At 37.6% G+C, this 15,453-nt stretch overlaps 1 protein-coding gene across 1 annotated transcript in view; it reads right to left on the bottom strand.

Annotated features, from left to right (window-relative positions):
• Positions 1 to 15,453, bottom strand: part of spock2 (SPARC (osteonectin), cwcv and kazal like domains proteoglycan 2) — a 65,544-nt gene continuing 50,091 nt past the window's right edge. The window contains exons 8-10 of the mRNA XM_056471003.1: positions 9,534 to 9,596; positions 4,799 to 4,936; positions 1 to 2,386 (exon numbers count right to left, since the gene is read on the bottom strand). Of these exons, the coding sequence (XP_056326978.1) occupies positions 2,241 to 2,386; positions 4,799 to 4,936; positions 9,534 to 9,596 (347 nt within the window). The 3' untranslated portion in view covers positions 1 to 2,240. The remainder of the gene's footprint in view (positions 2,387 to 4,798; positions 4,937 to 9,533; positions 9,597 to 15,453) is intronic.

Genomic DNA, 15,453 nt, shown 5'->3' on the forward strand with positions numbered 1-15,453 from the left:
TTGGGGCCCAGTGCCTTTAATCATATTCAGGCAAGAAAGATGACACACTCGGACAAAGAAACATGCAACTAAATGCAAATATACTGCAACTCAGCGTAAATATAATGTGTTCTACTCCTTAAAATCCAAGTATTTACAATAATAATGGCATGTACAGTACAATACAATCATACACTAAGTCCAAGTGGTTTAACATCACTGTTAGCAGACTCCTGTACGCTGACATCAGGACATTGACTATTGACTTTTAATGAGCAGGCCTTCTTTCCACTCCGTCACACACACACCAGCAAGGTGCTATGGCCTATGATGCTGATACAGGAGATTCATCTCAATGACATTTGGAGGATATATATTCTTCTGCTGTACGTTGATGAATGTGTTTACGTCGAGATGTTATCATTTAAAATGCGTTTTCTCTTGCATACGTGGAGCTCAGAGAGTGAATTATCATAGCACATCGAGTTTGTAATTCATACATATTTTACAGTTTCAGCTCGCTGCACTTATTCCACAGCATTTTAACCCTAAAAGCGATGCTTTAGATATCTTGTTCTGCAAAAGTCATGTATTTTACTTTATTTAAATCCTCGCAGCACCAGATTTACACCTAGGAACATTACAGCCAACACATCTTTCACTGCAAATGATGGGAAGATCTGATTAGAAGACATCTGCAAAGACAGATTGGTCCCTTTGGGTGCATGAGAGAGAATATGTCAGATTGCATTTTCGAAAGCTCATTCCTGCCTCTCCTGTTCATCCATACGCTGGCTTGTTATAATAGCCGCGTTGCATCAGAAGTACCGTATTACAGCCTGACCTAGTGGAGTATAAGCAAATTCTATTATGACAGACATATGAAACCAGAGCGCGCATATCTCAGGATTTATTACTGTCCATTTCAAAGAAAACAATGATTTGGACGGCGGGCTGAGGGAATAAGCTACTGCATCGAGACGTAATTTATATGAAAATATAATGCTTTGCCGTCTCTGGTTTCAGTGGATTATTACACAAAAGACGAGAAAAAATAGTGCCTTTAGGACATGGATCTTCTTGTAGAAGTGCATTGTGTATTTCTGGCAAGTAGCCTAATATTGGTTGCGGTTTGCGAGTGTGGAGAAATATGTCTTCAGATACACCGATGAAGGCTTTATCGCAATACATTTACGACTATGTCTGCTTCAATGTAGAACAAAATGTAATGCAGCAGAAACTTGAGCAAACATAATTAGCTTTTCAGCTAAGTTAAGCAATCTCCTGTAGAGTTTTTGTCTCTTGTAGTGTAGTATTAGCTTTTTTTTGAGCTAAGCTAACTTAGCTTGTTGTTGTGTTGTTTGTGTCTCCTTTCTAGCTTTAAGCTAACCAAGCTATTTAAATTTATTGTATCTTTTTGTCTGTTTTGTAGTATAGTATTGTTTTTTAGCTACGCTAACTTAGCTAGTTTGTTTTTGTGTAGTTTATGTCTTTTTTTTGTAAAGGCTAACAGATTTAGCTAATCTAATCCAGCTAGTTTAAAGGATTTTTCTTTTGTAGCATAGTATTAGCTAAGTTAAACAACTTTTAGCAAGCTTAGCTAACCAGGCTAGTTTTTGGAATTTGTGTCTCTTTGTCTTTCTTGTAATCTGTGTTTGTATAAGCTTAACCATTTATAGGACACGTTTAAAACAATTTACATAAACTTTAACAGCAAAAACATTAGCAGCAGTCTCATTGTCCATGGAAAGCAGTTGCTGATGGTCGACAAAATATCTAATGAAACAGGTTAGACCCTGAAGCCTGTCTACCTTTATATACATACTTTAAAAAGTTGTTCTTGGAACTCTTTAGACTTAACAGGTATAATTTCCGAACATATAGTGATGAAAGTATGTATTTATTAGACTTGCATAAGAAAGAACGCATCACATCACACCTATCAAGCGCCTAATTCCAAGCTCGTGTTTGCAGATGCTAGAGACTGATTCAAGAGAAAACTCTTGCACTTACAACAAAAATATGATGTTTCACAAGTATTCATAAGCCCAATAATTGAAAACTCGTTCCCAAAACCGTAATCTCACTACAGCTAATACTAACTGAGCTGCCCTTCCCCCCTCCCTCCCCGAGTCAATGCTGTTTGGAGTGCAGTATAAAGATGACCGACCCTCCACCATTTAATGTCAGAAGATAGAGCTGCCTCTGTAGAAATGGGCCACAGAAAGCTACGTCGAACAAGGCGAGAATCATATTTCCTTCTACCAGATGTATCCACCATCATCTACCTCTCCCACCTCCCCTTCCTCCTCCTCAGCCTCTTCGCCGTTCTCCTCAGCCTCCTTCTCTTCCTCATCTTCCCATCCCAGGCCGCTGCCGAAATCTCCAGAGTATGTGACCACCTCATCTGGAAAACGAGAAGACACATGCACATTTTTATTTTGTAAATACATATATATTTATTCATTTTCCTTCGGCTTAGTTTCTGAGTTATCAGAGGTCGCCACAGCCAAATGAACTGCCAGCTATTCTGTCATAGATTTTACACAGCGGATGCCCTTCCAGCCACAATCCAGTACTGGGAAACACCCATTCACACACTAATACACTACGGCCAATTTAGACCCCTGGGTCTTAGCTGGTCAGGCTGGAAAATGACCAGCTAAAACCAGCTTGACCAGCCTAGTCAGGCTGGGAGCCCAGCCAAAACCAGCTAAGTCCAGCTTAAACCAGGCTGGTCAAGCTGGTTTTAGCTGGATTTAGCTGGTCATTTTCCAGCTTGACCAGCTAAGACCAGGCTGGAAATGGCTGGAAACCAGCCTGGAAATGGCCAAAACCCCTCTAAAACCAGGCTGGTCAACCAGCTAAAACCAGCCAACCAGCTTAGGCTGGTTTAAGCTGGATTTTTCAGCAGGGATCTGGCCCAGACTGGGAATGGAACCAGTGACCTTGCTGTGCAATCTCTTTATGACCACAGTGTATCCATCTTCTGATGGCTATAATGGCCATGTAAAGCGCAAATCATCTGAGACTGGTTTCTTGAACCTGACAATGAGTTCACTGTACTCAAATGGCCTCCACAGTCACCAGATCTCAGTCCATTAGAGCAAAAGAGACGACATTACTACAATACATATATATGTTTTTATATTTTAGTAGTTTTTAAAACTATTTTTGTGGTATTTCAGTCTTTTTTATGTCTTAAAAGAATTTAATAAATACATATGACACCTTCAATATGTGTAAGGTATATTAAATATATATTTTAGGTTACTGATTTTGGTTTAAGTATGTTATCAGTAAAAGTAAATATATATAAATCGTTCCGCCTTAAAATCTTAAAATGTCAGCAAAATCACCTGTTTTGTCGTCACTTTAGATATTACACTAGAGAATCATTCAAATACTAGCTCTAAAGTGACGTTTGTGAAGTAGCAACGGTTTCTGCTGTTCTGATGGTCAGCTGCAGATGTGTATGAACGGCGAAAGAACGTAGTTCCTCATACAAAAGAATTTTTAGACTCTCCATGTTTGATTTTCTTTTTTATATTCACAATTATGTTGTCGAACTGTTGTATAAACGCAATTTTTGTTGCCAATGCACGCCTCCCACCAGTGCCAATATGCAGCCATAACGCACTGCTACTCGTGTGATATTGCTCATATGTATGCATGTATGTTTGTATATTGTTTTATAAAAAAATATGTAAAATTATTATTTATTCATCTGATAGATCTATATTTTTGATTATATTTTTTCTTTTGACATTTTAACCACAATTCTACATGACCATTGCCTACAAAAACACCTGTATACACAAACACAATTTTATTTATATTAAAATGTGTTTGTTAAAAAAAATAGCTGCATAAAGCAAATATGTCTACAGAACACCACATTGCATAGAAAGCTGACCAATTTCCGCTCCACAAAAGCTGAACAATACACGTCTGGCGCAAGGACAATAAACAAACAGAAGGCGTGACTTTGACGTTGGTCTTTTTAATCGCTATTTTATGTCCAGTCGGGGGATTTGTTCTTATCACCTGCAGCTCTGTCGCAGCCAGTAGTAATTAATCTTACAGACCTTTATTTCTGCAAGACAACTGCTCTTTTGGAATGGAAATGAACCTGGCCTAATGAATGTAGCACTTGGTCTTCTGTCAGACGGGTGACAGATGATTCTGTGGATCTAAGCCCTGAGCCCTGTAGCTACAGAAGGAGCATTGTCCTCCGTGTGTGTGTGCGTTTGTGAATGTGCCACAAGGATAGTAAAACCTGAGATTTTTGACATTGTACAAGAGAAAAAAATGTTAAAAACACTATAGGATGTTTATCTAAAGATGTAGGGGTACTCTAGGTTTAGGGGTAAGGTTGGGTTCACCATAGGAATTATAGATTGGTCAGTATAAAGTCTCTGAAATTCACAGAAACCCAATGTGTGTTTGTTTAGGAGGACACAAATTTGAATAATAACATCTGTATGGCCTAGCTAGGTACCACAATGTTTACAGAAGGTGATTTATGAGGACATGACTTGTGTCCTCGAAATTTAAACTGTTTAAAATCATATTTAATAGTTTTATATTTAATTTTTCCATTACATTTTAAATTTTGCCACATATTTGCTATGAGGTTTGTTTTCATGGGTAGGGTAAGGCCATATAATAGGTGTTTTTTACAGTATAAAATTCATTACACCTTTGGAGAGTCCTCATAAATCTCAAATGCCAACCTATGTCTGTGTATGTGTGTTTGTCTTTGTGTGTGTTATTGTGTATGCGGGCATATGTGTGTGTGAGTTGAGCTCGTGCTCACCACAGTCGGGGTTGCCATGGATTCTGGAGCCCATTAGCTCTCCTCCATGCTGGTCCACACACCAACACTCCCCTCTGCTCTTGTCACACTGCAGTCTCCTGTAAAAGCCGTCCTCATCACAGCTGGGAATGTATGTATCTGAGCCCACAATAAGGAGAAAAAACACACAGACATGCCCATTTTTAGAAGCCACAGTGTGCGTGTGCGTTTTGCATGCATTTTCATATCCTGAATGTTGCATCAAGGGTGACATTGCACACTAGTTTGCATATTGCTGTAAATCATGTGACATTGGAGCGACGCTGCTCATTGTAATGCATAAAATGTAACCTTGGCGAGGGTTGAGGGCTGGGTTTCTGTCTGCAGTGTCTCGAATCATGATGTGCGATAAAAACCAACTGTGCGGAGTAATAAATATATACTATATGTCCGCATAATCATCATGATCTATTGTGCGGTGAAAAGCTGGATTTAACCCTGCGATGGACTCGCGCATTAAATCTTTAGCAGGCAGTTTTAACAATTCAGGGTGTGATGTTGCATCTTAACAGCCACCGGTGATTCTTTTGACCCTTAGCCATAATTCATTTGGACTGTATTTATGTCTTGGTATTTTTTAATTTATTCGTGAGAATATAAATTAAATAAGGCTGCTGAAAGTGATTGTGTACTGCAGAATGCAACTTGAATAGTGATTACATATAAACAATATAATATATATACACTCACCGGCCACTTTATTAGGTACATCTGTCCAACTGCTCGTTAATGCAAATTTTTAATCAGCCAATCACATGGCAGCAACTTAATGCATTTAGGCATGTAGACATGGTTAAGACGATCTGCAGCAGTTCAAACCGAGCATTAGAATGGGGAAGAAAGGTGATTTAGGGCCTTCTCACACTATGCAAAACCGGATGTGTGAACCTGAAGTGTGATTGCGCTGAATCGGGCTCAGGCACTTGCGTGGTTCACTTGGGCTTTGTGTGTGTGTGCAAAACGCGCCAAAGCCCGAACTGAAAGCAAGACGTGACTTTTAAGGAACTGTTTCATATGGATTTATTAACTGTTCTTTCTGTTCAATGAACGCAAACTGTCGTAGATTATTAAAGACGCAAACCCCTCACTGCACGAAAGCTGCGCACCTTCATCAAACCTCCTAACTCCTGCAGCACGAGGACTTTATGATTGTTTATGAGCGTCAAAAGTGGCTGATCTGTTCGGCGAAATATTTGACTGCGTGTCACTGCATATCAAACCACTAAAACAATATAACTAAAGAAATCTCCACAGTGCTGAGCGAGAGCGCTCAATAGTATCTGGATGCAGCCTTTATGATGCAAGCTAACAGCGCTTACAGAACAGCGCATCAACAATGGCGTAAGCGTGCCCAGGCCCGAATGTAATGTGAGTGCGGGCCGTCGGGGGAGACGGGAGGGGGGACAAACATGCTTTGGCCTGGTTCAAGGAAACTGTACATAGTGTGAGTTCGCCCTAAGTGACTGAACGTGGCATGGTTATTGGTGCCAGAGGAGCTGGACTGAGTATTTCAGAAATGCTGATCTACTGATTTACTCTGTGTTCACACCGAAGGCGGTGAGAGCATCAAAGGTTGCTCTGGCCGTCCTGGCAACAACGCTGTCTGTCTTCAGCTCTGGCGGCAGGGGCGTCAAAATTTACTACATTGATCTTGTATTTAAAGGGGCCGTTGCAGCATATCATATCAGTTACATTCTTTCTAGCGTGAAGATGTTGTGCAATTTAAAAAAAAATGTATTTAACAATGGGAGATCAAGTTGCATGTGGTGTGGCTTTGCTCCATTTAATTATTCTGTGTGTCCATATGTCTAAAATATTCTGAAGCAGCAATACTGTTTTGTATTGTTGCATGAGATTCCCGCTTTTTAAAAGAAAAAGTAATATATAATTTAATGCACATCAGTAACTCGCCAGCAACTTTTTAAATGTATGTTCCTGTAAGAAAACATTGCAAATAATTGGAAATCCGGTGACCGCAATAATCAAACCCTTAGGAACAACTGTGGTCAGAACCAAAGTTCACAGGACTGTGTTCTCTGGACCCCTCTTAAGCAGTGGACTTCTACATTACTATTGCTTGCCGCCGAACCGTGTCATAGCTCATTACTATAAAGTTGACTTGATTTCAACTCTCCACACCGGCGAAGATGCGCTTCGCTGCTGGCTCTCATTGAAAATGAATGACTTACGGCTACTTTGACGCTTACGCCACTTTCGATGCACAACACGTCCAACCTTGAGGCAGATGGGCTACAACAGCAGAAAACCACACTGTGTGCCACTCCTGTTAGCTAAGAACTTGAAACTGGATCTACAATTTGCACAGGCTCACCAAAATTGAACTATAGAAAATGGATAAATGTTGCCTGGTCTGATGAGTCTTGATTTCTGCTACAACATTCGCATGGTAGGGTCCGAATTTGGTGTCAACAACATGAAAGCATGGTCTCATCCTGCCTTGTATCAACAATTCAGGCTGGTGGTGGTGTAATAGTGTGGGGAATATTTTCTTGACACACTTTTGGCCCATTAGTACCAACTGAGCATCGTGTCAACACCTCAGCCTACCTGAGTATTGTTGCTGACCATGTCCATCCCTTTATGACCACAGTGTATGCATCTTCTGATGGCTACTTCCAGCAGGATAACACGCCATGTCATCTCAGACTGGTTTCTTGAACATGACAATGAGTTCACTGCACTCAAATGGCCTCCACAGTCACCAGATCTCAATCCAATAGAGCAGCTTTGGGATGTGGTGGAATGGGAGATTCACATCATGGATGTGCAGCCGAAAAATCTGCAGCAACTGCGTGATGCTATCATGTCAATATGGATTAGAATTTCTGAGGAATATTTCCAGTACCTTGTTGAATCTTTGCTACGAAGGATTAAAGCAGTTCTGAAGGCAAAAACTCTGTACTAGTAAGGTATACCTAATAAAGTGGCCGATGAGTGTATATACACAGTGTCTGCAACAATATATCATACAAAAATAAGACTGCTTATCGTACTACAGGAATAAGACCAAAGGTTGATTAAAGGTTTACCAGAACTGAAAGGCTACAGTGCTTCATGTTTTTCTTGGTGCAAAAGGTGGGCAAAAGGTGGATTGGATTACTTCTTGGCGAAAATTGGACCAGTATGTCGTGTGGCGGGGAGTGGTAGTCCACGCACTGCCCAAACTGTTGAAAATATCACCACTTTCGAAGACATGGTACTGAGCCAAGAAGATGCAAAAGAAGGTAATGCGGTGATATAAATCAGGAGAGGTGGAAAACATACACATATCATATGGTTTCATCTATTTGCCATCAAATTACTAAATACAAATATACACACACACACAGAGTGGTACACACACAGATAAGGCCACTTGAAAATTCGTATATTTTCTCTGTATTTATTAGTTTAATTATAGATATTTAGAGCATTTTATTTCTCCTTTTTCAATTGATCAGAATTGTAATGCTTTCATTTGCTGTGACTGAAAATCATTAAACATAATTCAAATAAATATTGGTTGTTGAACCATTTTGATGTTAAAACCTTTGGTAATGTGATGTTTAGATTAATAATATAAATGCACATTTGCAGAAATGTCAGTAGTTTACAAAATAAAAGAAAATGTACATTATACTAAACATATACAGTAACTATGTCACAAATTCAGAGAAAATGAGAATTTTCAAGTGATTTTTTTTCAGTACACAAAATAAACTTTATTTCTTTGTGATTTAATGCATTAAACACATTAAACATGTAGTTGAAGAATTGTAGAATTTGTTATATCCAGAATTCCTTGCCATCTTTATGTGTAATTATATGTTTTCTAATTAAGATAACCCATTCAACATAGTGATGCATCTCTGGAACATTAGCCATTATATTATATATTGGAATCTACATATGGTCTTATTATATCTCATAAAACAAATTATTAATAATTTCATGTACTGATATAAAAAATGTCTATAAAAATGGCAGCTGTTATAGTTTTTTCTTTCTGTTGTGGCATATATCCAAGTGAAACTGTTGAAAAATTGAGTACTGGACTTTATTTTGTCTACTTGCATTTGATTTGCTCCTTGTGGATTGCTATTGGTCGATCTCATATGACTGACTGGTTGTCTTTCCCTCATGATAGTGAATACATAATCAGAAAAATCCTAATTATCTGAAAGATTATAAGGCCACATTAATTTTTCAACAAATTATGATAATTTATAAAACAATTGTGCTTCAATTTTCCACAAACTGTTCCTTTTGTTATCATGGTGTCATTTAAAATAAATCAAATCTACTCACGAGCTAATCATATGTCAGTCTTTTAAAACTGATGCATTTCTTCTATTGAGTATTGTATTGCTGATTGTTGGCAGGCATCAAGGGACGTTTGTACATTGGCTGCGTCTGATTGGCTGTAGCATCTGCAGCACGTCCTTGGAGAGTCTTGAAATGACTGCAGCCAAACATGCAGTACTACAACGGCGCTATAATCCACACACCTGATCACAGCTAATCCCACCTATGTTAAATCAAACTCCATTACTACCAGTGTCGTTTAGAGTCTGCACCTTTACTTCTCTCTTGTGTTCTTTTATCGTGTACGTTCTATATAACTCTCCCTTTGTTCCACCTTTATTTGTGCTTCCCGAGACAGAACAGCAGGTCTCAGCGGAGTGCTCATTCTTACCCGGTTTCTTCTTGGCTCCTTCTTGCAGTTGGATTCGCTCGAGCTCAGCCAGGCAGGGAGGCTCTGTGGAAGAAAAAAAACAATCAGTGCCTTTAGGGAAGAGCCGGCGCTAATCTCCTCAAGACAAACGCTTCACACGAGCTCCCCTACCAACTCCCAGATGAGGCCGCATTACAAATCACACTATCACACCCAAACACACAAGTGGCAACACAGAGAGTTCAAATCTCAATTTTTGTGGCAATAGAACTGATAAAAGAAAGCAGAAATGAAATTTTGAGTTGTTTTCAACAAAACGAACACCTGTTGGAACTGATTTCTATGTTTTTTCCTTTAAGGCCTGAGGTGAAGTGTACTATAAATCAAAAGTAGGTTTCTGTCATAATTTAACCTCAGCCCCAGGTCATTTAAAAACAACACGACTTTTCTGTAGGACAACAAATGAGTTATTTGAAATAATGTCCAAGCTGCACTTTCACATTTAGTGAAATTAAGTAATGAACACAGGTATCAAGCTGTACGACATTGGTACAGAGTACAATAAATTAAAATGTTTCTGTCATAATTTAACCTCAGCCTCATCATTTTAAAGCAACACAATTTTTTCTTGTGGGACAACAAATAAGTTATTTGAAATAATGCCCAAGCTGCACTTTCACATTTAGTGAAATTAAATAATGAACACAGGTATCAAGCTGTACGATATTGGTCATGTGTACAATAAATTAAAACTTGGTTTCTGTCATAATTTAACCTCAGCCTCAAGTCATTTAAAAACAACACGACTTTTTTCTGTGGGACAACAAATAAGTTATTTGGAATAACGTCCAAGCTGCACTTTCACATTTAGTGAAATTAAATAATGAACACAGGTATCAAGCTGTACGATATTGGTGATGTGTACAATAAATTAAAAGTAGGTTTCTGTCATAATTTAACCTCAGCCTTATCATTTAAAACCAACACGACTTTTCTATGGGACAACAAATAAGTTATTTGAAATAATGTCCGAGCTGCACTTTCACATTTAGTGAAATTAAATAATGAACACAGGTATCAAGCTGTACGATATTCTTGAAGAGTACAATAAATTAAAACTAGGTTTCTGTCATAATTTAACCTCAGCTTCAGGTCATTTAAAACTGACACAACTTTTTTTTCTGTGGGACAACAAATAAGTTATTTGGAAGAATGTCCAAGCTGCACTTTCACATTTAGTGAAATTAAATAATGAACACAGGTATCAAGCTATACGATATTGGTGAAGCGTACAATAAATTAAAAGGTTTCTGTCATAATTTAACATCAGCCTCATCATTTAAAACTAACACGACTTTTTTCAAATAAGTTATTTCAAATAAGTTATTTGGAATAATGTCCAAGCTGCACTTTTACATTTAGTGAAATTAAATAATAAACAGTCAAGCTGTATGATATTGATAGAATATTATAACACATTTTTCTGGGTTTAGTGTGTAGGTCTGGTGTCACTGTGATCTGGTGACACCAGTAGCTTAGAAAGAAGGTTAAGTGTAAACTCTGAGTATGTTAACTCTAAAATGAGGGAAACTCTGGGTTTTCCATTTTAGAATGGACGGTCTGTCAAACTCAAAAAAGTGAAGAAAGTCATGCCCATATCTAAAACGGAGGTAACTTATACTCAGAAACAGTTACTGTGGTAACTTTGTGAACATAACCTAGTCAGAATCAGATTTTCTTTGGTAAACCTTCAAGCTAGGGATTTTCTTTTAGATTGCAATCTATATTTAAATATTTCATTCATTCATGCTGCAAAAAAATCCTCCCAAGTATTTTATTGTATTTTAGGTACAAATATAATTTTTTTAAAGAAAATGTTATAATATATTAAGTCTTATTTCCTGGGGTCATCTAAATTAAGTGCATTCCGCTTAAGCAAAATTATCTGCCAAGGATAATTGCCCAGCAGTCAACATGATTGACATGTTCCTGCTTTAATATCTATGTTAATCCTGAAACAACATTCCAATCAGTTAATCTGAATTAAGGAATATGTTTACTGTTTATCTTAAATTTAGGCTTACGGTTAGCCTAACTTCCACATGATTGTTATCCAACTATTATTTATTAACTATTATTCTCTGATTTTGGGATTCATTTACAGTTATGTTTAGGTTTAAGGATAAGGAATAGGTTTGCGTTACATTTTTGAACAAAAATGATGTTACAGGATCAACATAGATGTTAATCCAGGATCGCTGGCAAAATCATGACGTGATAATGCCAATCATTACCAGATTATTATACGGATTGTCAATTAATAAGTGCAAATTTACAGTAGCTCACAGTTGATTAAACTGATTTAGCTTTAGTTTCCCATCTCAGACCAAGTCAACTCAGAGTTGAACCTTTTATTAAAACTTTTTTTAAACTTAGTTAAAACCAAGCATACTAATAGCTCACTTAATTTCGCATTTAAGCTTTAGAATAATAAGACGGTACAGTGTTTTAAACAATTTGAATATTGGTATATGAAGCTAATTTGATAAATTAAATACTACTTTAAAACCTGATTATTACTAAAAGAGGGTGGCACGGTGGCGCAGTGGATAGCACTGTCACCTCACAGCAAGAAGGTCACTGGTTCGAGCCTAGGCTGGGTCACTTTCCAAGTGATGGGTTGCAGTTGGAAGGGCATCCACTGCGTAAAACATATGCTGGATAAGTTGGTGGTTCATTCCACTGTAGTGACCCCTGATTAATAAAGGGACTAAGCCGAAATGAAAATGAATGAATTTTACTAAAGGTTTTGCACACCACAATCAAGTAAGGTTTAATTCTATGTATCTTACATACAAAGTTACTGTGTGTATCCAGAAAACTGAGACGTTTTACGCTTGAAAAACGTACTGCCCAATCAAATCCATTGTATGCAAAAATGTAGCTTAGACATTCTTTAAAATATCTACTTTTAAAAATGTATTTATTTATTTAATTGACTCTAAAATGATATATGGGTGAGTAAACAATGACATAACATTTCCTCTAAAAATGAAATCAGTGCAGTACATCCTGGAATATCCATCAGTATTCCAGCGCTATCATATTTCACCGCTGCATGTGAGGGCCGAACCAGTCAAGTCTAAAAAAAATGCAGTGTGTTTGTGTCTGACTGCCCATCTGGTTTTAGTCCCAGAGAGTTTGAGGACGAGCAGCCTGTCAACAACCAACACTGATGTTATTTTTCCCTTTGCAGTGGCCATTTCCTATTCACCCGGGGAAATACAAGGGGAAGACAAAGTGTGACAGGCCAAAAAGCAACTGTGGCCTACCCAGGAGAGATGAGAGTGCCCAGCCACATATCGTGAGCAGAATCACTTCAAACAGAGTGTGTGTGTGTTTGTGTGAGTGTGAGTGTTTGTGTGTGTGTGAAGATTCTGCAAAGATACAGCTTTGTGGCCCTCCAGTGAGATGCATAGTGGAGCATATGTCTGTTTGTGTCAGGAAGCCTGCCATGCTCCATAGATCAAGTAAACACACACACACACACACACACGCACGCACACACACGCACACACACACACACACTCAGAGGAATTCCTCAAACAAAAGAACACACTCACACACACTGACGAGTCTCATTAATATGTAGAACATGTCTGCGATGAACACATGCACATGCAAACAGACCAACGCTGTTCCCTGCTGACACACACTCGCAGACTCACACAGAGGCTCCATTTACACTGGTGCGTTTTTATTTTAATCCAGCATTTTAAAATGAATATTTTCTTCACCCATGCTGGTGTTTTCACTATGTTTTAGAAACATCTCCATCTACACTACTTGATTGAAAACACACAGCAGAATCTGAACGCAGCTCTATTATTAAATCAAACTTAATTCATATTGCAAGGTTCCCACTTTAAGACTTTTCCCTGACTCTTACTGAAAACTGAACTGAACTTGATGTTTTATAAACAAATTCGGGAGAAGCATGCGCAGATGATCAGCAATTCTTTTAAAAAAAATTTTATTAAACATATATTTATTAAAATATATATTATTTTTTTGTGTGTGTTTGTGTGTTTCAACAATTCTAATACATCATTGACAATCATTCTTAAATGCAGTCAGCATTAGACCAAACCCCATAAATAACAAAAGTTGTCTTACCTGCATTATCTTACGACTTTAGCATCCCTCCCCCACCCCCACAACTCACCTCACCTCACCTCTTTTACTTTTATTTTATTTATTTATCAGGATCCCCATTAGCCACTACCATAGTAGAGGCTATTCTTCCTGGGGTCCATCGAACACAAAACAAAATTACATTAATACATAAGAACAAACACCAATAAAAAAACATTAAAATACAAATTTCATACATAACATCCAGATAAACAATCCAATTAATATTGTGCCATTAAATATTTCTTAAACTATTTCTTAAACCTCATTTTACTTGTTACAAAGGATGTACAAGAGTTGGGTCGGGTATCAGGATCAGGTAACGCATCACAGCATCAGTACACTGCTTCAATCTTTCACTTTCACGCTTGTAATTTTAGCAAAAACCTCAGATGCTGTTGGTTTGTTCCTGTTGGTTGTGCACCTTTTTTACCAACCAAGTTTGTCGATGCCATTCTAACAACACAGATCACTCTGCCTATTCATGCCAGAGTCCCGCGGAAAAAGTGATTGACAGGTGGTAATTTGTGTGTAACTTATCTTTATTTATTTATGATTTGGTTATGGGGAAAACAAAGACCAAAGACCCTGTAGTTGAAATGGTAGGCTCCAAAATATTAATTTGTTATGAATTAATGAATTATTCTATATTTTCTAATACATAAATAATGAATTCACCGCCAAATATGACAACGATGTCATCGTCCATTGCGATGTTTCACATTAGACATTGTATGATGCCAAATTGGTCGAAATCGCCCAACCCTATAATCAATGCAATCAATTGTATCTTTTCCTTGATTGTATTTATAGATTGTTATGAACGAAAATACTCACAACACATGCAAATACAGAAATGCACTGCAAATAGCACAGAACCAAAAAGTTTATAGATTGTTTATTAGATTTTATGGAAGAATCATCCCAATTGATAAATAGAGATATTCGAGTTATCTGGTGAAATATATATATATATATATATATATATATATATATATATATATATATATATATATATATATATATATATATATATCGCAAAATAAAAAATAAAAAATATATTGCAATGCTAGATTTTTCCAATACCGTGCAGCCTTAATACTACCATCTCAGTTTTCTTGAATTTAGAGCAGTCACTATAGTAAAATAAAACTCAATGTAATGGTCACATGAGAGGGGCTTGACGAATCAGGGAGATGCAATTATACAGAAGAGCAAATCAAGGATTGAAAGTGATCATTTGGTCGTCTAAGCAGAAACACAACTCCATGGTTTTCAAACTTAAATGATGTGTGCATCGTTTTTAAAAGTCTCAACTTTGTAGTAATATTCATGAAACCGTAGCAAAGTTGTGCATTTCAAAACAAAAACAACCTAGTGTAAAAATAGCTTCAGTGTCAGTCGCTCCTACAACACTACACAACACAAGACAACACACCAAGCAGCAATTCCTCCAGCGTTGCGCATCTCATCAAACTAATACTCCAAATCACTTTCCCCACATGCCCCAAACAGCTAAAGGTCAGTTGAAGCCCTCTCATTTTCTCGCCAATGGGGGTGTTTGTACAGGAAATGAAAGATTTGGATTACAATAATCCAAACATATGCTCTCCCCTCCCCCTTTAATGTGTGATTATATTTAGAAAACCAATTAAACTTAATCCAGAGCAAACCGAATGAGTTAATGGTGAAACTCTTGGCACACAAACACACTTTCCTGAAGCCCAGTGTCTTCTTTATCTGTGAT

The sequence above is a fragment of the Danio aesculapii genome, chromosome 13 (genome assembly GCF_903798145.1).
Source record: "Danio aesculapii chromosome 13, fDanAes4.1, whole genome shotgun sequence".
In the NCBI taxonomy this organism is placed as follows: Eukaryota; Metazoa; Chordata; class Actinopteri; order Cypriniformes; family Danionidae; genus Danio; species Danio aesculapii.